A 26,049-nucleotide genomic window follows, 5' to 3' on the forward strand; every position below is an offset into this window, starting at 1 on the left:
CACTAGATTGCTGGCCCACCTTCACGCAAGCTTCTGTAAGACCTTTATCCGCGGCGTAGCAAAACCCTGGGTGTCAAGTTCGCAAGTCTCATGTTTCTTATGATTCGCCTATACCTGCTTCGTTTGTCCTTTCGACTGTTCGTGTTAAAGTCCGTCCGGCATCGATGGTCTCCAGTTTCCAGCGTGTGAAAGCTTGAAGGAAAAATAGCCATCACACAATTTGCTCGTTGAAAGTCCATTCATCCAGCCAACTCTCGGATACTCAATGTGATGACGCCGGTGCCTTCTCCTTCTCTTTGTGAGATATTTGGCAACATTTGGACCACTCCCACGGGTGGCTTGATGGGAAGCCATCCGTTACTCCGGTTTGACATGCTCGAAGTCTTACAGCCGCGCGGTCCAAAGAATAGTGCGATGACCACCAGAGCCACGGTCTCTCTGGGAGTTTCCGAAAACCAATCAAAGCGAATCGAATTACTTTCAGCATGACTGAACAACTTGGACGTAGTTATCATCAGCCAGCAAGCCAGCCAAGCCACCCAAATCGCATAATGTGTTACAGCCTCCTGTCTACGCCCAATATCGACATGGGGCTATTCAATCTCTAGTCTCCCAGAACACACTACCTCAGAGAGAAAAGAAACACGGTCACGTGGCCGATTTTCTCGTATCGCCAAATCCGGGAGGTTTCTTGCCTGAATAGTAACCAACAGGGAGTGGCGTCTCCAGCGCCATCGGCGTGGCTAAATACCGTGACCTAGAAGAGCTGGAGCAAAGCGCCTCGTCCAAGCCTCCCTAGCATCATGATCCCGAGTGGCATCGGAACTTGACAGCGGGAATTTCAGATTCTGGCCGAGGCTGGTCGGGCACATGCTAAGACACGGCACGGGGTTCGGGGCGTGGAGCGCGGGGAACCGGGCCACACACGGTCTTCGTTTTCGGAATTCGCCTTGCGACTCGGGGGATGTTGCGAGTCCTGCTCCGAGCTTGGGCGTTGCAATCAAGCCTCACGGCGGCTTTTGGAGGCGTTAACTGGTGACTATTCACCACATGCAGAGGTGGAGGCTCACGATGTCCGTGGCTTCCCAGTGGTTGGCATGGCTGAGGGTCAACAACGAGTGGTCATCACAACTTCTTAGCTGGAAATGATGAGCTGTCAGCCAGAACGGGCGCTCGTCAACGATTGCTTGATGCGTCCAGCTGGCTGGTTGAAGCTTGACCTCTGGTCGTAGGCCTTCAACTTTGCTCGAAGCTCATGATCGTCCAGAAATCACGCACCAGACGAATGCGTCACTTGACGCGTAGTGCCCGGTTCATGAGATGTCAGACGACGTTTGGGCACTGGGCACAACGGGCGCACCAAACGACGCTTGGTAAGCTCTGGATGCTTATTTTAGGCCTGAATCTGGAGTATCCAGACAGCGAAGTCTGGAGACGGACGAGGAAGCCCGGGGTAAGTTCAACCCAACATGCCACAGCATCATGGACATGCGAAGGATGTCGGATTCGTATCATGGTACGATTACATGTATGACACAGCTGAGCTGAGCTGGTGGCTGGTGTAATATTGTCCACATCAGCTGCTTTACTAAGTGCGAAGCCGATTATGGGATTGTAGGATCAGCGTTCGGTCGACAGTGTTGAACCTTCTAGGACGGTGGAGGGTCTCCCCGCTCAAAATAAGCTTCAAGCCGTGAGAAGTCACAGACGAGTCCAGACCGCGAAACGCCCTCCACGCGAAAAGGCGACGGACGAGGATACCCGTAAAATTCGAATTGCTTTACGGACGAGAGCGTCAAAGTCCATGGGGCATGGTCTGGCACAGCCCCTCTGCCTGACAAAGGTGTCTATCCATACGATCATCTCACTAAGAAATTCGACCGTAGCTACAGAAGCAAAACCCGTCGATTTTGGGCGTAGCCCAGCAGAGTTAACTGGACGTTCAGGAATGAATCGCGCCTCGCTCTGGCACTTAGTGCAAGCCAGGTCCCGAGTATTTGGATTTTCAACGCCGCGTAGACCAGGTGATTGGTATTTAGGCTCCTTTAAGCCGGAGCCAAACCCATCACAGTATCGGCCCGGAGCCTCAAGCGCGCTGGCGTTACGGACGAGAGATGGAGGCGTCGGGCCTACGGCTCTCGCGGCTCGATCGCTCCTTGCTCTATAGCGTCAAGCGCCGTTCAATCTCTCCTACGACGACTGTGGGAGCGCGGTGCGGAGGTTATGTGCCCCGACCTTGCAGATCGGGCTCATCCGCGAAGGAGCCGATGACAATAATGGGAGTTTACTAGCCGCGGGACGGCACTTGACAGCAGAGGTCATATGCGTGAGCGGCTCGACAGCACAGTCAGGGGAAAACTTGTAATTCAGTTAGGTACCGGTAGCCCGCGCCTTGGCGGGCGGCAGACCGGTGGCCGCAATGATTCACGGCAGGCTAAGCATTGCCCTGGTGGGAGCGCTGTGTCTCTCGACCGTTCCCCTTGGATGTGCGAACTTTTGTTAGCGAGCTTCGATATCCATCAACGCCAGTCTTGTGGTTGGAGATGCGTTGATGGTTTGAAGTTGACGAGGGGCTCGGCGGATGGCGAACGGCTTCGATCCCTAGGTCGAGAGGCCACTGCCGGTCTTCGACGGTGATGGCCAAGTATACCGTACCGTGCCGGCTTCCCTGATTGAGACAGGTGACGAAGCCCTCATCCGATGGCAGGTGGCAGACCAACGTCGTCTCTTGAGTAATGTGTATAGAGACGTGATGATGTTCCAGTGGGTTGCATACGGACATCATTTGCGCAGGGTCCGGACGAGCTCGGGACACAAGGGGCCCTTCGGAATGGAACGTGGGGCACTGGGATCCCAGCTCTTCATCTTTAAATATCCACTCTTCCAAGGCCTGGGCCGCTCAGCACCGACCACTGAAACCCACTGCAGAGAGCGGATTCGGTGATCTTGTCCGGGGTGTTGGCCCACATCCAAAGGTCTGAGTAATATCCGTCAAGTCAGAAGACTGAGTGGCTGCGTACGAGTCAAACGCGGAAAGTCGATTGGATGATCAATCTGGGTTGGGCACTTCTGCTTCTCTGTGCCGATCTCCAATGACGTAGTTTGGGCCATCACATTACTCTCGCGCCCTGTTGGTGGTGCGTGCTCCTTGGTAATATTCGCGACCATCGTCACGACTCACCACCTCGGTCTTGCGGCGACAGCATAGGCCCTATGTAGGTCTGGAGCCTGTATGTCGTCTGATGCCAGGACGGCGCATTGATTGGAGTGTACCCAGAGAGCACCTAGCCCAAACGCGTCCCGGAAGCGTGGATTGCGATACTTTTTGGTGCGAGTCAAATCCCACCTCATGTCCAGGTCGAGCAGGCATTTTCCTTTTGATCGTGTTGTGGCAGCAAAGCGTCCCAGCTGGCCGGGTAATACCAGCCACCCAGTCTGACTGATTATCTTGTGGAAGACAACGTGCGCTGACGTTGTCTGGGCCAGCCAGCTAAGTCAAAGACAGCGCGGAAATCAATCAAGACAGCCTCGCAACCCGACAACGGTAGGGCTATCCTGGGTCCATCCGGTAGACAAGCTGCTGAGCCTAGACGGCTTTTCCTTGGACGAACAAAAGGCAGGTTGCAGATGTTCCAATGCATGTGATGCTTGAGGATTTGTTTGGGACTGATTCAGTGCAACAAGACTGTTTCCCCTGTGCTTCCAGTGGTAATCGTCGCAAGTTGGCGCGGTGGAACTCTCTGAGGAAACTGTTTGATTGAACCATGTGGTGTTTTGTTTGCCGATGGAGCTTTGTGCGACGAGTGAACCGCCGCCTCGTCTCAACAATGGCGTGTTTCTCCCTTCTGGAGGGGCGGGGAGGCGGACTTAGAGGCGTCGGCCACCACATGGTAATCTGCGTGTCTGCGTGCTAGACGGTCCAGCTGCGGGTGAGCATCGGTAGATGGTGTGGGCGAGAAGGAAGAACATGCAGTAGGTTGCAGGCTGCAGGTGACTATCGGGCTTCCGTGCATTGCATCGATGGGTCAAATAAGCAACGAGTCTCAGATCGCAGCTGTCGGGAGCACGTCCGGGTTCGTCTTGGTTTGGTGCAAGCTGGCAACAGACAGAAGGGTATGGACACGGACACAAATACTTGTTCGGAGCCAGAGAGAGAGGCTCAGAGACAAGCTGTTGTTCTAGCGATTCTCGAAGAGCGGCCGTGTGCGTGCAGGACGATCTTGACATGAATAGCGGTCGAGCTAAGCTGGCTCGGTCTCAGAATCCATGCATCCAAGCGTCCGGCTGTTTGCTTGGTCTCACCCTGATCAGACGATGATGGAGACCCGACTGAGCGCCGAAAACCCCCTCCATGACACCTGAGGTAGCCGTCCGACGCGGTGCAATGGCGACACAGTCGGTGGGTGACGGCGATGCTGCGAGTTCGAGACAGCACAGCTGGGATGGGAGTGGAGAGGGTCGTCTGTGCCGACGTGGCGGCCGACGTGTGTGCACGCGAGTAAGAGATGTCTGGTCGTCGCATAGGTAACGGTTCGAATAGTTGACGAGGACGAGGTTGTGAAGTCGGGGTTATGTGAAGGAGGATAAAGTTGGTCTAGCTCTAGCTGCCTGGGATTAGCACAACACACCAAGATACCTAGTGGTAAGAACTTTTGAGGGAGACCAGATGTTGTGGGCAGGAGCGAGAAGGGAGCTACACCGTTGACGGGAAAGTCCAAGGTAAGGTAGGGCGAGGACGACAAGGTATCGAGCACAGTGTGACAGAACTTGCTACCGTCTCTGAATCCGTCAACTGCGAAGAGTGCCTACCTATCGAGGGTCCTAGCGAACGGTGGAGCACCGAGGATGTGGTTGGTGGAACAGGGGGCTGCTGGACGGTGTGATGCAAGTGACGAATGGCAGCTAAGCTAATGGTACCCACTATGCGATACTGGGCCAGGTTGACGAAACGCCCGTCCATGATTGGCTGGAGTCGCCGCGGCACTTGAGGTGATGTGTTCACCGTTTTGGGCCATTCACCGCAATCCAGATTCCGGGCTTGTCCAGCTGTATGCCGAGGGCGTTTTGGCTGCGCGACAGAAACCCGGGATCGGGATTTGATGAGATCAAGTTACGATGCGTTATATCCTGCTACCAGGTACATTCTGAACTTTGCTTCAGAGTCGCCGCCGAGGACAAACGGCCCCCCAAGCATATCGATGTTGTAAGCAAGTGTTAAGCCGTACAGAGTACCATGCGGATGGATCTCAACCAGCTATTTGGCCGTGTCATGGTTCGAGTCCCCACATTCCCGACAGCAAGGACACTGGATGTCTTGGAACTGGACCACGTCTTTGCCAGTTCACTGTCGCAGGTCCTTTGTGGAGGACGGGAGAAAGAGCTGCGGCTAGTCTAGCGGGTCTCCGTGATTCGCTTGCGTTTAGCACGCAGCTGAGCCAGGGTCCTGGGTCGGATACCGCCCTGTCTGGCCTGCCTGCTTGATTGAGCTTAGCTCAGCAAGTACTTTGGGTAGGTACCGACCCTCCGTCTGCTCTCCGTTTACATCCCCCATCGCGATTGACCTGACTGCTGCTTCAATCTGTTGTTGATGATAGGTGAGCAGCAATACGATTGAGAGGTCTGAGAACACGACGGCAACCGACTGGAGGCCGTCGTCAAGGCCGCGGGCTGTTGCTAAACCCCGCCAGCCATGGCTTGCTTCTATTACTATGTACCTTATGCAGCGAGTTCTGTCTGTACATGTGGAATCAACGCAGGGGGCTCTTCGGCGCTCGTTCCTTCCCTAGCCGTCATCCAATCTCCCCAGTGTCTCTGCCACTCTGGTCGTTTTGACTCGGCCGTCAGACCCAAGGCACTGGGAACTGGCGCCCTACCGTTTCCCACGGTTTTGGGTACTTCGGCCCCAGCGCCTGCATCCCACATCCAGCCAGCCCATCCATCCGTCTGCACGCACGCTTTTCCATCCTTCCACTCCGTCCCCGATCTTCATTCAGCTGGCCTACTGTCTACGCCCGCTCAACTGAATCAATTATCTGGCTGTGCTGTTCACTATCAACGTCCAACGCCCGCACTTTCACGGCCACTTCTCTCAACTCTCGTTCGGATATCGCCCATCCAAGGTCGCAACAATAAGCTCGACCAAGTACCGAGATTTGCGTCTGCAGCGTCGAGTCCCATTCCTGCAATCCCGGTCTCTCCACCCGGTCCGGTTTTGCCGGCAGGACAGCAGGGCCAAGGTACAGACGACGCTCCAATTCCGAGCAGCAATTACGATCCTCCTTCTAACTTCTCGACCCCCTAGCCTTCTCTCGGTTCAACCTCTTCAACGAGCCTAGCTTTCGCCAACGGCCGGGACTCGACGAAACGCAAAGTCAACTCCTGTCGCCGTCTCTCAGAGTATGGAGATGGTGTTCCGATATCCCACACAAGACCTCGCTTACATTGATTCACACGCCAAACGATACCACCCCCAAAGACAGACAGTACCGTACCGTACCGTACCGCACTGCAACTCGCGGCGGCTGCTGCGCTGAGGACAGAGTAGCGCCGTTCCCCCAGTCGCACTGCCTTCCCTGGTCTGGTCTTTGTGCAACCATCCTCCTTGTCTCTTCTCGATTGCCCCTAATCCCGAAAGGCTGCCCACCGTCTCCAGAGAAACTTGGCCGCGCTAGTCCATCTGGTACTGCCGGTTGTACGGTACGGATACTGCTTGGCCTGATACTGGCTACCAATACGGACACTACCACCATAATACATACCATACCGCATGCCGCATCCTGCATTTATCTGCATTACCGGTACACTTACGCCCACCCACGCAGCACCCACGCATTTCTGCGACTCTTGTCGGCTCTGTCCAAATCCAGATCCATCATCCTGTTCGAGCCCAGTTAAAACAGCTACACTAGCTGCCATCCTACGTGACGCTACGCCAAAAGGCCTGGCCGCCTCCGTCTTCTCCTCGCCCTTTCGCCATCCCTCAATTGGAACACCCCCTACAAAACCAATTCACCTCCCATCTCACTACCTCCGGCCGCGGGTTCATCTATCCCTTGATTCTGATCAACCATAATCAGACGAGCTCTCTCGAAAACAGTGGCCCAACCAACCCCAGTATCACCGTTTCCCCGTCCATCTGAACGACGTTCAATCAGAACCACATGGCACAAGCTTTCGCCCGCGGACACCTCGTCGCCGCCCAGTTCCTCTTCTCAGCTTCAACACCAAGCAAACGTCATTCCTGCTCCTAGCACTCACCATCCCAAACTGCCCTAGTCCTTACTCTGGGCCTTTTGTGGCCGCCACGGCGCCTCTCGCCCAGGCCTTAGCGTCTTTGCGGATGCCTTCATAATACCAGCCCGCCCCCGAAGCAAGCTTCAGCTCCTGTTCTCGCTCCTCTCCCTCTCCCCGGGACATTCAAGGGACACCTGAGAACTTCCTCGTCGAACTATCCATATGTTCGACCACTTCACCATGGGGATGCAGGCTCGTCCTGTCACGGATGACCTGGATGCCAAGACACATCTATCCCCGAGACAACGACCACGGGACCTAGACTCACCAACGACACCTGCAGCTCCTCCAACCGTCTCGCCAAGCTGTAATAACATGTGCCAAACTTCACCACAACCCATCGACAACCTCGTTCATGAGCTCAGCAAACAGACTTTGTTTCCCGAATTTCTTCGACGCCCGACCCGGCGGTTGTCAGGACCATCACCATCCATCATCGCAGAGTTGTCGGCAGTTGCCCTTGAGGTGGATAATGACTGTAACATGGATATTTCCATGGACGATGCCAAGGAACATGAACCAGTTGTTGATTGGAAGAGATCAAGGCGGCAATGGCACAGTCGTTTCGTCAACAACCCAAACAACGCTCGCGCCATGGAGGCTCGTCTAAGAGATATGATATCAGACAAAACGCAATGCGACATCCGCCCATCAGCGACGGCATCATCTACCTTATCAGTGCCCACGTACCCGGATCTACCAAAGATCGAAGCAGACAACCGCCAGAATCTTGAACAGTCCCTCCGACTTGAAACGGATGAGGGTTTCGGTGAAGACGACAATGACGAGCTGATGCAAAGAGCGTTATCAGCTGAAAAGCAACGCTTGCTAGGCGGTTCTGACGGTCTTCGACACTACGGAGCATTGAGGTTCAGAGGCTCGGCCGAGACGGCTCTTCGATGCCAAAACGTCGTTAGGCATCGGCCACGCATGCGGAAGCGCAAGGGACCAGGGCCATCTCAGGAGCCGCGCCCAATGAAATCAACAAGCTCGAGAGAATAACCAACTACAACAAGAACAATAACTCTATCATCTTTTAACTTTTCAGCGATTTGCACAAGCGACGGATGGAGAATCTGGCGATATACCCATGGGACATAGGCGGCGCATGGATTTGAGTTTGGCAACGGCGTTTCTGGAAGGATATTGCTCTTCAACTTGGTTGGGACAGTCTCCACGCGCGGCAGAAGTTCCGGCTGTTTTTTCAACGACGAGACCTTGAGGGGGGATCTTGCCGGCGGCATTTTCTTGTCTGGCGCAACATCGGAGTTTGGCGTTTACAAGTGCGGCTCATCCGCGACGGAAGCCTGCTATTCTCTATTTTTTTTTCAGCCTACAAGCATGACTTTCGGCACCCGGCACCGGAGGCTATCGGAGTGCATCACGGACGAGTTGATCGAGTCATAGACCGAAGGTTGAGACAAGCCCAGTCAGCCCGCAGGATTTCGTCCTGTGGCTTGCAGACGGCGAGGCGTCGTTGGTCCATAATATGGCCGAAAAGTGTGTCAACTTACGAAAGAAGAATTGTCAGCCGCTTTCTTGAAGTGATTGGACAATGGCTCATTCTAGAGGATCCGAGACGAAATCAACAATCAAAATTCCCCACGTTGCGGAGGGTCGCATCACCTTTTTCAAACGTTCTCAAAGTGAGCAATCGTGATGACTAAGATTTCGCAGAAGAATATCCGGTTTTGATGCTTTCAGAAGAAACGTGCTCCTAAGGGGCTGGGGAGAAGCGTGCAACGTATAACGGCTTCGCGTCGTGACGCGAGCAAGGTCCCGGTCCATTGGGAAGTCATTGTGGCCAACGCAAACTCTGAAGGGAGAGTCTATTCATGCAAACAGTACAATGGACAATGCGATCACTTTTAGGCCCAGCAACTTGTACTGACATGCCCTATCAGACGTCCGAGACCTCTCCGCCGTTCCTCCCGATAAGTGCGTGACCAGGGAGATAACTTGTCAGACATTCCAGTTATCACCGGGCTAACACACAAGCCAGACCCCCACCACCTTGAAGTCTTACTCTTTCGCTGCGTCGATAGTCGACTTGGCAGTCATAACTCCCGGGCGACGAGATGCCGAATTAAACTTTTGGGCGGTAGACTTACGTCAAACGACGTCGGCCTTGATATGGCACCTGCAGTAGTGTATCATCGGTAGACACCTAATCAAAATGAAGTTTGCTGACAGCCGGGATAGTGTCAAATCATGGGCCGCAGATTGGCTGAGCAGAGTCAGTCGATCGAGGCTGAAGCCTGGACCAAGCTCCGGCGCAAAAGGCGTGATGGTGCCTTGAAGTTGGACGGCGCCCTAACCCTCAGCCCGCGTCTGCCCTTTCTTCCTCGAGATATATCCTTTTTCCTTGTTGTAATCAAGATCGCTGCCACTGCTGCTTTGCCCTGGCATATCTATTTTACCCAGTGGTTACACGCCTTCCCAGTGGGCTGGTCTGGACATGCAGGGAAGGGTGATCAAGACCTTCAAAACCACGAGGGATCACATCACCCCGCATCAACCACGTCAAAGACTCCGGATTGATTGTGGCGTTTTCTATCTATCAGGCCCACACGCAACTCCAAAGCACTGCGGGTATCAAGGTGATTATCACTCATTGACCTCGAGCAACGAGTTGGCAGGCAAGACCCGACGGAGCGGAATTGGGGTTGCATGTGCCTGCGGTGCGAGTAACGATTTTTCTTTGTTGACTCTTGGTTGAAGGAGGGGAGGGAACAATTGTATGCTGGGCTTCTACTCGGCCCCTCTTGTCAACCGACGTTGCCGTGAAAGGAACCACACTGATTTTACCCTGTTGTCTTTGATGGTGCTGTCTGCCTGCCATACCCACCCCCGGTTTTAACAGGTACAGAGGGGGGCCGAGATGTCGGACTGGAATGCGGCCAGCCTCGCTGGGTCACTAGACGACGTGGGCAACATTCCTTTGGGCATTCGGTCGCTGAGGGCATCCCTCGCCGAAAGCACGGTGATCTGTGCGATCTCAATTCCTGTGTGGTGGTCTCCTGGCTGCTTCCATATTTTGCGCAATTGTTGCTGTGGCAGGATGAGAGACATGAACCGGACGATATTTGTTGACTCCCGTCCCCTCAACCTGATGCGGACTTGCAACCATCGACGGTCTTCATTTCCGTACAAGAATCCCATTCTTCGAAGATTTACCCCAGTTTCTAACATCTTCATTCTCTCTCTCTTTTCCACTTACTTTGCTGAAAACGATCATTACATCCATCTACTCTCCTTTACAGACTTGCATTTCCTGCCACCCATTGCTTTGCAGCCAATACACGCAGCGGAGGCGATTAACACCCTCCGCGCCCGTTGTTCTGCAATCCCCGCCCTTCCTCCTGCTCATGATCTCGAGCTTGGTTCGTTTGCGGAACTGAACGCGAATAGACACACAGACAGGCCGAGACAACAGACACAACCAGAACCAGAGACACCACGAGAATGACAGTCGCCGTCTCGCATTGGACGAGGAGCCCAGACACCAGTGTCAGGCCCAGCTCGCACCCAACAGACTACGAAGACGACATGACATACTCGGAAGTCCATTTCTCAGTAGAGCCCATGGACGCAGACAAAGACAGCAACGGGGGATCGTCCCACCTGCATTGGCAAGGGGTGACAGCAGCAGAGACAGCGGCAGCGGGTGGACACTGGGGGTCGGCCGCTGGTAGTGCAGTTGACGACGGTCTTTTCTTCGAGGAATTTGTCGACCTCGAGAGGCTTTCGACGGCCGGAGGGGACGAACTCCCTCCGTCTTCTGCCTTACCCGACTCGTTCGTCTACAACATGCCACTCCCCGCTCATGGGTCCTCGTCTACAACAAGAAGCGTATCGGACGATCTGGACGAGCTGCTAAGTTGCCACACACAGCCGCTCGTGGAAGCTAGGGCTAGCGCTGCAGCAGGTCCCGCTGCCACATTAGTGTCCTCATCAGCAGCCGCTAGAGTAGCGGCGGCGACTTCAGACGCGGTGGTTCCGCCAGCTGTGGGCGCTCGGGGTGTGCAGTCTTCGTGGATCGACCGCGCAGAGGAAGCAGGACAAAGGAAAGCTTCTTCCTATCCGGACACAGCTGCTGCTGGCGGGGCCAAGTCGATCTCTGACTCTGAGCTTCTCCGCCTTGAAGGCATATCGTTGAAAGCGTCGCCTTCTCGCGCTCCTTCTGTCGTTGTTTCCCATCCTCCTACTCCTCTTCTTCAGGCCTCGTCCGCTACCAGCAGCAACACAAACCTCCACCTCGCCGGCAGCAGCAATACCAGCAATACTAACAACAACAACGTCAACCACACGAACAACGGTGGTCGTAAGCCGAGCAGCTTCTTCAAAGCCGTCGCCTCCAAACTGCAGCAGAAAGCTGCCTCAGTCCGTCATAAACAGCCCAACATGTCATCCGTTGGCGTCGAAATCAAGGGGCCCCTCTCGCCCACCGTCTCGCCTCGCAAGGCCTTCAAGCTTCGCCCCGAGCACCTGACCGGCCTCGGCGGACCGCCTACCAGACTTCCTCTCTCTCCTCCCAATAGTGCCACCATCCCTCAAGACTTGCCGACTACCTCCTCAGCTGGTAGCAACGGCATGCCCTTTTGTGGTGGATACGTTGAGGATCCCTTCTTCGATGGTAGCTCTGTTCCCATGTTCCGCCGCAGCGACCCTACCACCCCCATGGACACCCCCGTCCTCGACGACAAGAGCGGCATGTTCTATCACCACCAACAAATGAGCTCGGGCAACGTCAACAAGGCCGCCTGGCCCATGGCCACCACCACCCCTCAGACAGATTCTCATGCCGCCTGGTCCAATCCCTATGCCACCGATGGCCTCGACAACCAGTGGTGGGACAACAGCCACATGGACCTGTCAACAAACTCACAGTACCAGGCACAGAATGCACGCAACGCTACCTTCAACCTGGCCATGCACACGCAACAGAGCGAGCTGCCGTACGAATACAACAGCCTCGCCGCCGCCGCACCCGAGATGTCAGGGCTCATGATCCACATGCCTCAACCTCGTACCACCTCATCGCCCGTCGTCCACTACCAGGCACAACAGCTTCACCACCCCCAACAGATGACCGAGCGCCGGCCCCGCATGCCCCGCGCTCCCTCGGCCGGCGCCCGCCACATGTGCTTGTCGACGCCCATGCGCAAGACCCGCAACCCGAGCCGCACACGCCAGGGTAGCCGCGATTCCTCGACCTCACCCACTCCTACGAACCGTTCCCGTCACAGCAGCGGCGGCTCACTTGCGAGTGTCGGCGGCGGAGCAGCCCTCAGCGCCAGCGTGAAGAAGCGTCGGTCGTGGCAGCGCCGCGAGAGCATGCGTACACCATCACTCGGAGGTGGAATGGGCGCAGCGGCCGAGGGCCTCGGCTTCGTCAACTTCACCCCGAGCGACAAGAACATCCTCATGACCGGAGTGGCACCCAGCGGAAGCTCAAAGACCAAGGCCCGTCGCGAAAAGGAGGCGAACGAGAAGCGCAGACGGCTTAGCGAGGCCGCCATCAAGGCCGTCAAGGCGGCAGGCGGCAACGTCGACAAGTTAGTCGAGGAAGGATTCGTTTTCTAATCTTGGTCATTCTTTTTGGTTGGTGGACTTGCAGCAAAATACGCATGGGAGCGCCTGGGAGTTTACGGTGCGGAAGGCTTACGGGAAAGTGATATCGGGCGTTTGACGGGATCATCACACGAGTAATTTTCTTCTTGTCGACGGCTGGTCATCGCTATCTGCTCTTTTACTTCTTTCACAAAACGGCATAGGGGCGCAAGCTCCGACCAATATTGTTACCAACCGTTGACGACGTTGGTCGCCACTTACTTATTACCCACCATCACCCACATTTATTAGGTAGTTAATCTCGGTTTCTTATGTTTGGAGTACACCCAAAATCAAAGGCTGGAACCCGGGTCACGAGATATGGAAGGGATTGGATATCCTAGCAGAGCAGACTCAATACCAATAACAAATCACATCACAATCAAAAAATAATATTTGCAACTATTTGCTACCTACCGCACTGATTCTCTTTGAGTTCGGCCAAGCGAGCTGAGCGTACTTCATCACAACACCATCACCAGATTACCTTCAACATCGAGATTTAGCACACGACACACAGCTTACATGATGTTGCCGATCACTCATCATCAACACATCAGCAACAACAACAACAACAATAATAATAACAACACACGCATCACCGACGCCCGAGGAACATGATGACTGACGCCTCGCGCAGCCTTTGCCAGATCCCAGTCCAGAGGGTCGGGGCAGCCTCTTGCCGTGCACCATGGTGCGCTACGGCGGCCGTCGCCCAACCAGCCGTTAGCCGATCACGACCGGACGCTGCGCCCAGGTCACCGAGAGACTACGCCCCCTCTTCCTTTGATGACTGTAGCGTATGGTTGGCAGCCCGCCTTATCCGTCTCCCGCGGTTGACAGGTTGGTCTGCCTGGCGATGGGGGAGGGGAAGGGAAGGGAACGGACGACGTCGGGAGTCAACACAGACCAACATCCGATCAAGCTGGAGAGGGGAGATGGGCCAGAATCACGAATATGCCTAAACAGCTCGGAAAGTCCAGGCCCAAACCCCAACGCGCGGCTTGTGCTCACAACGAGGCTTGGCAATGACACCAGATGAGGTGGGTGCGGTGGAGCTGGGGGTGGATGACCTTTGGTGGCCTTTCCGTTTCTTTAAGTCGACATGGCCGCAAACAGATAGCTTCACTCTTTCCCATCTCCCTCATCCCACCAGACAGAGACTTGGCCTTTCCCTCCCACCACTCAAGGACCTCGCTCCGTCGGATTTCCCGCTAAGCCTTACCTCGTTCTCCTCGCACCCGCCCTCCTCATCCGCCTTGCATCACGCCTTTCCTCTTCTTCGTTTCTCCTCACTGGATGGTCCCACCGACAGGTGAGAAGCGACAGAGAGAGGCGCAAACCATCCCATCCAGTCAGCGGAGAAGCGAACGGCGTCTCCAGACTGCCTCATCCTTAGCCAAAGGGAACAGCCACAAGTCCACCTGGCCGTCTCCTGTCCTGCCTGCCAGCCGGACCTTTGGGGGCTAGTGCAAGATCCCCGTTGCAGAATCTTGCAGCTCATCGCGTCTACTGCACCTGTCCCACCTTTCACTCTAGGCTCAAAACCGAAAGGCGCCAGGAGCATGACGGAGCAGGGCGCAGGCTCGCGTATCAATGTCTCACTGCGGAACCCACTTTCTGTTCCATTTGGGCCTCTTGCTCTTCCCTCCTCCCAAATCACGATCTTGTTCGATCGTGCAAAACTCGCAGCAATTCCCTGAATGAGACAAGTCTCACTCGCCTTCAGACCCCCAGGTGTCACCTCACACCCCTCCCGGAAACGTTAATCCAGCGTCCGTCCACGGCCGTACGCCGCAGCCGCGCTGCGTCTCGACTCTGGGAAACCCCCCACTGGACCCGTCCTCAACGTCCTCTGTGCAAACCGGATGCAGGTACCGCCTACATCGAGACCAGGCGAGACCGCTCCTCTGCACACCACAACTCTCGACTGGTACCGTACCTGCATGAGCCTGGGCCTGTGTAACCGCGATGTAGAACCAACGACACGCCCTATCCAGCCGCAGCCGCCAAGCGAGATGTTGCATCGTCGCCCGGAAACAGCAGAAAGAGGAAGCCATTCTATCCACTGCGCAGAGTCCGATGCTCAACCGCCACGAGGAATCCGAGGGATCTCGACCTCTTTGCCATCGTATCACTTGTTTCAGTCGCCATGTCCGAGAAAGGATCGAGACCCTTTCCCGGGAGGCGTGAAGGCCTATCCGAGGGCTTTCCTACTTTCTCACGACACTGTCAAGATTATGGGTCTCTTGCGAGAAGATTGAATAAGGGACCGAGACATGGGCTGACGACTCTGGATGGGACGTGGAGGAAGCCCGCGCAATACCCGGTCCATCGACCCTGAAGGACAGGATGAACCACGTCCTGGTGACGGTGTCTCAGCTAGCTGGCTCACGGCAAGTAGATACGAAGTCGAAAGCTGATATTCCATCACTTCATGAGCAATATGCAGATACGATATCGTCATACGTCCTTCATGGGCCATCCACAGGGGGGCTTGCTGAGGTAGGATCCGAATATCATTTCCTGCTTTGATGTCTCGTCTTCCGGCAGGCTTCGTGATCCGGGATCACCACAGTCGTTTCATCCTTCTCATCTTAGCCCTTCATCACCAAGATCTTGGTCAAACATGATCAACACCCAACAAACACAAGCCTCGGAAATCGTTTACATCGTGCGAGAGCAGAAATTCTACACACGAAAAGAGGAAAAACGTGTCTTACCGTTCACCCCCTGTGGTAAGCGCGATCCAAACCTCGTTCTCTAACCAATGATACTCTTCTCGAGGCAGTTCTGGCGTTTTGGCTAATGGCAGATTCCGTGTCCAACTCTAAAGGTTGCGGAGGATGTGTGTGGGGGCCTGTCTGCCACAGCCAAATCCGGCGAGAGGCAGACCTTCTCTGTCGTCGATTCTCTGTCAGTATCTGCAGTGTGTCTTACTCCGGGTCGCATCTTCCGAGCCTCTGCCCTTCTATACCTTTCAAACATCATGCCGTCCAACTCTCCGGGCAGGCAAGGCCTGGCGGCCCAGCCATCAACCGTCCGCTCGGACTCGCCTGGTCGACGGCAACCTTCCTCCTCCTGGCAGTATCCCCGTGGCCATCCCTCAGCCCCCGCCGTCATGACAACTGCAGCCTCACGCCAACCCACGGCAAAGCCAGATTAGCTCATGATGGCCCTGTGCCTATGCCTCTTTTTCACTTTCAGCCCGACTTGAGGCGGCCGCCTCTTGGACACGAGCCACAGTTTATCCTCCACTCATCGACCACTGGGGAATTAGCCGGCCATGTTCTCGTCCCGTCCAGACGCAGACACAGTCAGGTTTTCCGTACAAAGGCCTCCGGGGCAACTGGACTTTCAGCAGACCGTTTTACTCCGCATCAAATGTCCGTCCTCCACCAGAGTGAGGCTCTGGTCTCGACGTCAAGTGGCTTCACGATCTGCGTCCCCACGACACGACCCCCATGGCTAGTCAGCTCTCCCGCCCGCCAGCGCCTATCTAGGGCCTCAAAATCGTAAGATGTTCAATGTTCGACCAACCAGCAGCCAAGGACCCCTCTTCGGAGGCCCTCCGGAATCTACTGTTGCCAAGCCGTGACCCCTCCTCTAACCATCGATAAACGCTCCATGATGCGGTGCTGGGTCCGGGCAAGCGGCGCCCACAGGTTGAACCACACTCTCAAATTTTCCGAGGACCATGAGGAATGCGGCCAAACATCACGGGAAGCCTAATTCGACACCCCTTTGCGTACAAAGCCCACGATCCTTTTCAGCTGCCAACTGCCAACCAACACAAGTCTTGACTGCAAATGCAAATCAAGCGCCTCCGTAGACAGGGACTAACAAACCGTCTTCACACACAGACTACAACCCGCGGCAGAAGAAGCCTGAATCTTGACTGCAACGGCGCCCCCCCAGGCTGGAACAAAACTTCACACCAATCAGCCTTATCATCATCCCTCGAACTGCCGAGAAGCCACCCACCACCAAAGAGCCGACCCCAAAGAGGGTAAACACACTCCATCCCAGGACGACGCCGGCCCCCAAAACGACCTGCATGTACCGTCCTCTCGGTCCCGAAGCACCTGCCTAAGCCTACACGTGAAGCTTTGGGACAGGGCCATCCATGAAGTTGGGGCGGCAGTGAACCACGGCGCCACAAGTTGCTCGACGACTACCCTCGCTTGTCAAGAACAAACAACCCGCCCCAACCCGCCGAGTTGTTCCCTTCCCGCCGTCAAACGACGCCTCTCTTACCTCCACTTGATATGTCATCATCTCAGGGCCCCAGTAAACAAGCTATGGGCCTTAGCTCCCAAGCGTTCTCCTCCCTACCGCTGCGCGGTACTTTCGCTCTCCATCATGCTATGCCTACCTCACGATAGCCTCCTCGACGCCCATCCCTCGCGCAGGAACCACCCCTCCCCTCCTCGCCTACGGCTTCCAAGTTTGACATAGCTCCATCTCGTTCACAACATCACACACACCCTTCCTTCCCCAAGATCCTTTGAACCCGCCGCGAGTAGCAATTGCCAGTGATTGTGGAAGCAAGTCCCGAGACAACTGTTTTCTTTCTCAACGTCCAGCCAACAAAAGGGAACCCTCCCAATATCGTGAGATGCCAAGATACGTTGGAAAAAAGTAACGTAAAGGGCGGGTTGCCATCAACCCGCCGGTCAAACCTGGACTCCGTTGCTTCAGCTTTGCCCGGTCCCATTTTACAAAGTGTTCCCAACCCATCCCTGGCCCAACGCTCCCTCTCCATCATCACCCGTTCCCCCGAACTTACCCTTCTGACTACTCCTCATACCTGAAGATCCATCGCCCGATATCCCCATCGATGACCGTTATACCAACAAAGAAACCCCATCACACAACGCCGGAATCGTCTTAGCACCCCTCCTCTCTGTGCTCTACCAAGAAAGGCTCCAGACCACTTCGCGGAGCTGCCCGGTCTTACTCCCCGATAGGAAACATCCGGCCCACTCTGTCTCTCCCTCTTTCGTCTCTTGCCCCCACCATCTCTGTATCTCCCATACGTTTCCTCGTCGGCCTTCTCTCCTCGCCGGCAGCAGCACAGCCCACACCACCATCACCAGCCCCATCACTGCCTCACTCTCACCCATCCACCCATCCACACTCAATTACTCACACCGGAAGGCCCGAGACAGAGCCACCTCCGGCCCTCCGGTACGGACGTATCAACACCCTCCACCGGAAACCTTCCCTCCCTCCCTCTTCCGTGACCCCATCCTCCAGGCTCCCTCATTGGCTTCTCGGTCAAGTCTCCGCAGTCCAGAACTTCAGAGACTATTCTCACGCATATCACACACCATCTCCATATCGGCCGAGCAAATAGACTTCCAAACGGGCGCGACGGTGCACCAAAAAGACACCATAATCCCAAAGTCAGTCTGTCCATCGGCCGAAGGTAGATCAAAGTAAAGCTGTCATCCGAACCCGCCTTCACCAGAACCTTGTTCCTGAACTTTACCTGCCGTGATCAAGGTCAAGGCTCTGCTCGGTCTAGAACACAGACACAAACCCTCGCTCGATGATCACCAGAGTCTTCACCGTCACTTCTCAACTCACCTCGACCGGCCTGGGGTTCTAGACCATGATCTGCCTCCTAAACGGTCAAACTATCGCTCGATCGTCAAAGTCTTTCCTCGCCCCCTCCCTCGGCCGCGACAAGGAGCGATGTTCTCTAGAACGGCCGTAGATAGTCTCTGGCTACGTTGCATCGACCGAGGTCAAGGTTCGACCGGCACGTCCTCATGTCTCGTTCGGTGTCCATCATATCCTTCACCGGCCAAAAGCGCACCCTGACAGACACCGACGTGTTCTGGCCGCCGACGAGTTACCCCTCTTCACTGCCTCTCTTCGATCCAACGGCCAAGACATTGTTTGAGACGTAAAACTTTGTTAACAAAGGGATCCATTAGCTATTTTGATTTTCCTATCAGGGGGGTTGTGTCCACTCCGATCAAACCGCGCATGGGTTGACCTCGGTTCAGATGGATGCCTTCTCCGTCCCGAAGTTAGCCCTTTTTGATTCCCTTCCCCCAAACCTAGCGTCCGGGCTGCTGTCAATGAGACCTTTTCTCAATCAACAACCGCAGCCTTATTTACAAAGTGAAAGCCATCAACCCGCCTGCCCGCCGTAAACAGCGTGCCCCGGCGACCTCCCAAACAAATCAACGCCGAAATCTCGGGACGCCATCCTCAATGCCAGAGAGACAAGAGTTATAAGTGGAACAGAGAGAAAGGAAAAAAGATACCATTCCGTCTATAGTGTGATGCTCGTCATAACTCAAGGTGAGGACTCATGCCTACTCCCCCACGCCTGGCACATTATTACTGAACTGGCTGTGTCGAGTTTTCAAATCCCTCATTTTCCGAGGGAATACCCAAAACTTGGGATGACCAGATTGTCATCAACCGACTTGCCGTAGTCCGGCAAGTCTCTAGACCGTGCGGTATCTACCGTCAGAAAGGTAGAAATCATGGCGGGTCATATCTAATGCTCGTATCCAGCTCCACGTTGCCAGGGGCTATACTCTGTGTTAGTATTTGCACGTGTAACACGTCATGATTTGTTATTCTCACCTAGCGTTGTTCTGTTGCCTGTACTGGGCAGGGCTGCCATTGTTCTGTTGCCTATATTGGTTGGCAGCCAGTGTTGACCCTGAGCCGTTGTACGGGCTCGGTGTGCGTGTCGGGGGCTGGCCGTAGGGGCCGGCGTTGGCAGGGAACAGAGGCACTGAAGGGTCCACTGGAGAGTGTTGTTGGTGGCCCTGGTTCTGCTGGCGCTGGAAAGACTGCTGAGACTGCGAGTTGTGAGACTGCGCAGTAGAGGGCGGCAAAGCAACAGCCGAAGGGTCGGCCCGGCGACGCATGGATTCGGAAGAGATGGAGTCGTTGTCATCATCGAGGTCGAGGCCCTTGTTGTAGTGAGCCTTGTCGCCTCTCGCGGTAGCGGCGAGCGCATCGAGCTCAGTCGTAGTGTTAAGCTGCGTCTGAGACTTCATGAAAGAGGCGCGGTCGTCGGCCATGAACTGGTAGCGAGCATCAGGGTTCTTGCGGAAGAAGATCAGAGTGCTGCTGACGATAACCAGGAGCAAGAGAATCAAGGAGAAGGCGGCATTGGCGATGAAGAGAACAACACCAACGACACCGTTGACAAGGGCGGGGGCGCCGAAGACGTTGGAGAAGATGAGCAGGAACACAGCGTTGAGGAAGTTCATGACGCAGATGGCAATGTTGAACGAATTGGTGCTCTTGTCCATCCAGGGTCGTAGAACACTGGCCGCGATCAAAGCTCCAGCCTCGATAATGACGAAGGCAATAGCCTGAACAGTGCCACTGCGCTGAGCAAAGGCGACGATAGCGCCCTTGACAACAGTGTAGCCAAGAACAGGAATAATGAAGTAATAGGCCGACGCGCGGAACTGGACGTAGAGGAAACCCCACTTGTTCAGAGCCTGAGGGTCGGAGAACAGGATGTAGGCCGGGTTTCGGTGCATGGCAACGGAGCGACGAGCGATGCGGACCACCTTAGCAGCAGCCCAGCCGAGAGTGAGAGCCATCCCAAAGAGGAAGAAAACGGCAAGAACAACTTCAGCCGCAGAGTCGACCTGGGTGAACTCCCAGAGACACAAGATGGTCATTTGAGGGAAACCAATGAGGGTCATGCGGAAGAGAATACCCTTCAAGACAGTGAACCAACCGTTACGGAATTCGAGGAACTTCTCGCTCTTCATCCACTTTTGTCTAACAGCCAGCTCGCAGAATCCCTTGAAGGCCGCAACACCGAGGACGGTGAAAATGACGAAGATGCAGAAGAAGGCCAGGCCGGTCATGAACAGGTTGGTGGACTCGATCTTCGCCCTGAATGCGACTCGCTGAATACCAAACACGATGTAGCTGCCCGAAGAAAGCTGAATGTTGGCTCGTCTAGCGATGGAGGACATGCCAACATCTATGCCACGCTTCGCCATCCTGGCGGCAGACATGGCCCAATCCAAAGATCGCTTCTCAATCTGCACGGAGGTGGTCGTCAAAGAGTTGAGCAGAGTCGCCGGGGTTCCGCCGGTAGCTCGCTGGTACCAGGTGAAGATATCCTGCATAAACTGAACGCGGATGATACCCATAGACCAAACAAAGTCCTGAGTCCACGACTGCACAATGGGAGGCAGATGGATACCGGTGAGACCCACAATAGCCTGGGACTGGAAGTAGCCGAAGAGGGAGAGGGTGTTGGCGGCGACGTGAGCGGCGGTGTTGGAGTGACCGAGACCAGAAACAACGGCGGAAGCAATCAGACCGAGGCCAGCGATGATAGCGGTAGCCCACTTGACGCCGATCAAGTCGACGGTCTTTCCGTTGGAAATGTCAGCCTCGACACAAGCCACACTGTCCTTGGTGTCGGTCATGTTAACGTAAACCTTGACGGTGGCGTCGAGATCGGGGATGTTGTAAGCAATTCCAGGGATTTGGCTGACGGCGTCTTCGCCAACCTGAAGGTTGAAGTTCATGGTGATCTTTCCTGCAGTCATGGGGCACAGACCAGCGAGGTTGATGCTGCATGGGTCGACCGTGCGTCTCATGAATTCGTAACCGTAGACGGAAATAGCAACATCGAAGACAATGCTGCCCTGGACGGAAGAAACGGCGACAATGTTGATGGCGGCACTTCCGTTGTTAGGGGTGAAGACGACATTGAACAAACTGGCCGTGAAACTTGAGTCATCCTGGCAAGTGTTGAGCGACTTTGAGACGAGCATCTGCTCAGCAGCCATGACCGGGGTGGTGACATAGGACGCGAGAGCGCCCAGCAAGAGGAGCGGCTTCGCAAATGAGAAGCGCATGGTGAAGAGAGGGTGAGTGGTCGTTGCTAAGCAAGTGAGTAAAAAAGGCAATTGAACGGTTGCCGGCGGGTGGTGGTCGTCGGTTTGGAACGGTCGAAGCGAGAGTGGTGAAGAGAGTCGAGGCCGTCTAGGTCGAGTGTATCATGGGTATTGGTGGTTCACGGATCGTTCCAGACGGGATCGCGTTGGTAAGGAGATGGGAGAGAAGCGAAGGGATTGATGCGGTCGCTCGGGTTGATGGTTGAAAAGTCGAGGTTCTCTCCAGACGGAGTGAGTCGCAGGGAGGTCTGATTCCGTGGCAGGGGATTGGTACTAGCGAGGGTTATCTGCCGGTGATTCCACCTGGTTGGCGAGGTGGTTCCTGCTGTCGATTGTCCGTCCCTTTCGATTTTCGTTCAGGTCCCAAAAACAGCCTCCTTGATCCCCAGCAGCGGATGCAAACGCAACAGCGGCGAATGGCGTCGTGGTCGAGGTTGGGGTGCCTCAGTCAGGGCGCGATAAGAAAGCGGTTATCGTGTCGTATGGTCGTTGTCGTCAATGGTCGTAGTGTCAATCGTTGGTTCGTAGAAAAAGGTCTGGACGGTCGGCGGGGAGGGGGGGAGATGGGAAGGGTGGGTTTTGGTGGTTTTGTTGTTGGCGGGAGATTGGAAAGGAAGGGAGAGAAGGGAAGGCGATCGCCAAGCGAGGGTGGATGGGGACAGCAGGAGTGATGAAAGGAGGCGCTGCTGCTGCCGCTGCTGTGACCTGCGGTGGTGGTGGTGCCGGGTGTGCTGGGCTGGGCTGGGCTGGTCAGTGGTTTCTCTGAGACGGCTGGTCTTGGTGGTTCGGATTCAGGGAAAACTGGGCAATGGGTAAAGAGCGTGAGAGCGTCGTGCCAGGGGAAGACCCATGGGAACAGGGGCGGTTCTGTGTCTTGCGGACAGGGGTAACCAAGGTTGGCCGGGGCCAAATACGGGGGTGCGGGTGGGAGGGAGGGAGGGAATCCCGCGCAGTTGAAGCGTGAGCGGTGGATTCCCTCGCGGTCTCGGGATGCGGTTGTGGATGGATTTGCGTGTATGCGACAGGGGTAATGACGGTACGGGGTGGTGCCGGCTTGGGCTGCGTAATTTCGATTTTTGGGGGGGAGGGGAGCGGATGCACGAGTTTAGCACTCGCCTCGTAGCACCCAGCAAGTTGGTCTTACTACCACATAGTGGTGCTGGCAGGGCCTAGCCTGTGTGCAGAACCTGCGGTACGTACTCTTCGTTAGCACAGAGGCTGCGTTCCATTTACACGTCCTCTGCATGCGAGAGTCGCTGTTGCTAAGCATGCTTAGGCGAGGCTGGATCAATACGATGCGGCGACAGCGGATCTACTTTCTGCAACATACTTTTTCGAGTAAGTGCCTGCGTACTTCTCCCGTTCCCGCGCCCCCGTACTCGACTCAGCTCGTATAGCTGCTAACAGAGATACACCACACTCAAAAACACGGGCGCGTAAGGAAGGGGCGACAATCCAGACGAACACGCTTGACAACCACAGGCTGCATGCACAAACAGAGTAATCTGAAGTGCTGTCAGCACTGTACGAATCCTTCACCACGCCGTCCATCAAACCCGACACCACACCTACCTGCCTGTTGCTGAATTACGAGAGGACACTCACTGAGGCGACCTGACTCTTCTTTTGGGCAGCCCGTAAAGTCGGTAGGTAGGGAAACAAAACCTCTCGCGATGCATCTCTCCCCATCTCGCTGCAAGGTCCGAAGCAGGTTTTTGGGCGGTCCAGTCCCTCTGACGACGGCTGATTTTCGCTGATGAGCGCTCCTGATGCACACCTCACCCGCCCGCCTGACGCCGTCCAATGCTGTCGAGACGCCAGCAGCAACACAGACAGGATCTCCGTCGCACATCGTGCATGGCGGACTCCCGCAATCATAGCGTCATTCAAACCTCGAGACTGCACCGCCATCCGAATTCTCAAATGCAATAAGCAGTCAGCCAAGACGGTCCGCCATGCACACCAAAAGTTGTTTACCTTTACGAGTCGCTTCCAACCCAGCCAGCCCAGCCAACCGTCCCATCTCCATCTCCTCCCTCCCGCCTCTCTCTTTTGGGCCTTGTCTCGTAGTAACTTTTCCCAAATTCGACTACTGCCGTCCCTCACACAGCAACCACGGTCACAAGTACACACACCGTTCATCGTCATTCCCTTTTCTCCAGCCTCTCTTTTCTCACCACCCATCCAATGCCGTCCGAACCACCATCTCCTCTTTTCTTACCCATCGTAAGTACGGGGTAGGTCAGGGCCAAGACCCATAGCTCTGTCGGGTCCCGAATGTTCCAAAATGCGTCCAAGACCCTTCCAAGACTTCCAAGGCGACACTGCCCAAACAGCCCAACACGGGAACACTGACGCAGAATCAACAATAACAAATGTCAATCGGTATGTTGCTCATCGCCCCCGCGCCCATACAGACGCCGGCAGCAGCCATGCCGCCCGCGACATTGAGTGTTTGGGTCGCCGCCCAGGCCCAGACACAAGCCAGCAGCCAAACTATCAAAACCGCTAGAGAAAGCCGCAAACCCACACTTCATTTCAATAAACCTCAAAGTTGTCGTCGCCCTCGTCTTGACTCTCGAGCACTGCCACATTCCCTCTCGACGGGAAGGAACACGACGGCCGGGCATGCATACGTACGCCTTACTCCAGCCAACCATGCCCTGTCGTGGGACCGCTTGCGCAGCTTACCTGAACAACCGGCTTCCGGGGAGACTCGTCAGAGACACCCGAACGAGGGAGGCTCGCCGTCCGTTTCTGCGAGAAACATGTCTGTTAATCACAAGTTAAATTCCCACCAAAGAGGCTCGACGTCACCGATGCATTCCCCGCTACGGATACCTGTCTGCGTGATCTGCCACCAGCGAGATACACACTCCTGGTTGGTTTGCTGGGGGAGCGAACCACGAGCCTGAGACGTCTTAAATTGGCCAAGGCACCAACAAGGCGGCTTCGTCGATTGGACAGCCAGTCCAACACTGACCGGGGACTCTCGTGCTCATCGGCGCCCATTGCTCTCTCTCTCTCTCTCTCTCTCTCTCTCTCTCTGTCCCAGTGCCGTCACCCGTTCAAAGGCAAAGGGTCTTCACCAGAGATCGATGCCGTTTATCCTCACCCTGGAACACTTCCGGCAGCACCATCGTTTTCCCCCTCACTGCGAGCACCCGGCCAGTGACATGCCAAGTCACAGCCCACTGCATGCGCCCTAACAGCGACGGATCAACGTCCAATGTTTTGGCCCGAGAACGAACCGCTGGCCCGATGTAAGAGGACGCTGGAAATCGCAACCGTTCCCAATCGCAAACTCTCGCGAGAAGTCTCCAGCAAAAGCAGGTCTGGGCACGCACCGGGAGGCTGTGTTTTTTTAGCCATCAAACCATGACTTCTGGAGACTTGCCTCATCGAAACCCGGAACTGCAACCTTCCAAGCCTTTCTTTATTGCTGGTCATTAACGTTTTATTACAAGGTTGATTTTTCTCACCCACCAATAACCACGCCTCGCACAGGCTCCTCTCCCGCTCACGCTCGTCACCCATGTTTTTCTTCGTCCGTCTCTGCCGTCTTGTCGCGGATCATGGGTGCATCGCCACGATTCAGCTCGAACAAGCTCCAACGTTCCGACTCTAGACGAGCGCACATCAAACATTATTCAGAAACAATCTCAACTGCAAGAGCTCCAAAAACCCCCACATTTTCAAATTTCCCTCCTCCAGTCCACCACCACAGCGCCACACACATGTGTCGAGGCCTTGACAGTGGTTCATCTCCAACCGCTAATTCAAATAAACAATCCCATGGATGTGGGTTCTTTTGGTGATTGGCACGAGCATTTTATAACGCTCATCATACCAAAGTGGTTCTCACATGCCATTAACCTTCTCCTTGCATCGAGTACTTCTCTCCATGTTTCTTCCTCGCCAGGCCGGACTCAATGGCGCTGTCTTAGTAAGAGATGGCCCGGTTGCACCCCTTGATTTTTGTAAGCCGGTGCCCCATGTAAGCGCATGGATTGCAAGTAATGAACGATTAAATGCATAATCAGCCCCACCCATGGCGAAAGAGCTCATGCGGTACGCCCTTATCTGGGATAACAGACTTTCAGGGACCACTGCACTGTCCGCCAGCCTCTCAGGCCCAATCACGAGATTCTCAATGTCTATGACGTCCTCATTTATCCAATAAACTTAATCGACAAAGCAAGCGTAAGGCGCAAAACCACACAAGCGGGCAGCA

General features: G+C 55.2%; 3 protein-coding genes across 3 annotated transcripts; 2 read left to right on the forward strand and 1 right to left on the reverse strand.

Annotated features, from left to right (window-relative positions):
• Positions 1–7,473: 7,473 nt before the first annotated feature.
• On the forward strand, positions 7,474–8,295 carry GCG54_00011430 (uncharacterized protein; the record flags this gene model as incomplete). The annotated part of the gene is made up of 1 exon (XM_045411335.1): positions 7,474–8,295. One exon carries the CDS (start codon positions 7,474–7,476, stop codon positions 8,293–8,295), a length of 822 nt encoding a protein of 273 aa, XP_045268393.1.
• A 2,463-nt stretch (positions 8,296–10,758) lies between these two features.
• Positions 10,759–12,879, forward strand: GCG54_00011431 (Developmental regulatory protein wetA; the record flags this gene model as incomplete). The annotated part of the gene is made up of 1 exon (XM_045411336.1): positions 10,759–12,879. The coding sequence occupies one exon, from the start codon at positions 10,759–10,761 to the stop codon at positions 12,877–12,879; it is 2,121 nt and encodes a 706-aa protein (XP_045268394.1).
• Positions 12,880–19,426: 6,547 nt separating this feature from the next.
• On the reverse strand, positions 19,427–21,776 carry GCG54_00011432 (Flavin carrier protein 2; the record flags this gene model as incomplete). Its single annotated transcript, XM_045411337.1, has 2 exons — positions 19,427–19,460; positions 19,516–21,776. 2 exons carry the CDS (start codon positions 21,774–21,776, stop codon positions 19,427–19,429), a joined length of 2,295 nt encoding a protein of 764 aa, XP_045268395.1.
• Positions 21,777–26,049: the final 4,273 nt, after the last annotated feature.

The sequence above is a fragment of the Colletotrichum gloeosporioides genome (assembly GCF_011800055.1).
Source record: "Colletotrichum gloeosporioides strain Lc1 chromosome Unknown consensus_17, whole genome shotgun sequence".
Lineage (NCBI taxonomy): Eukaryota > Fungi > Ascomycota > Sordariomycetes > Glomerellales > Glomerellaceae > Colletotrichum > Colletotrichum gloeosporioides.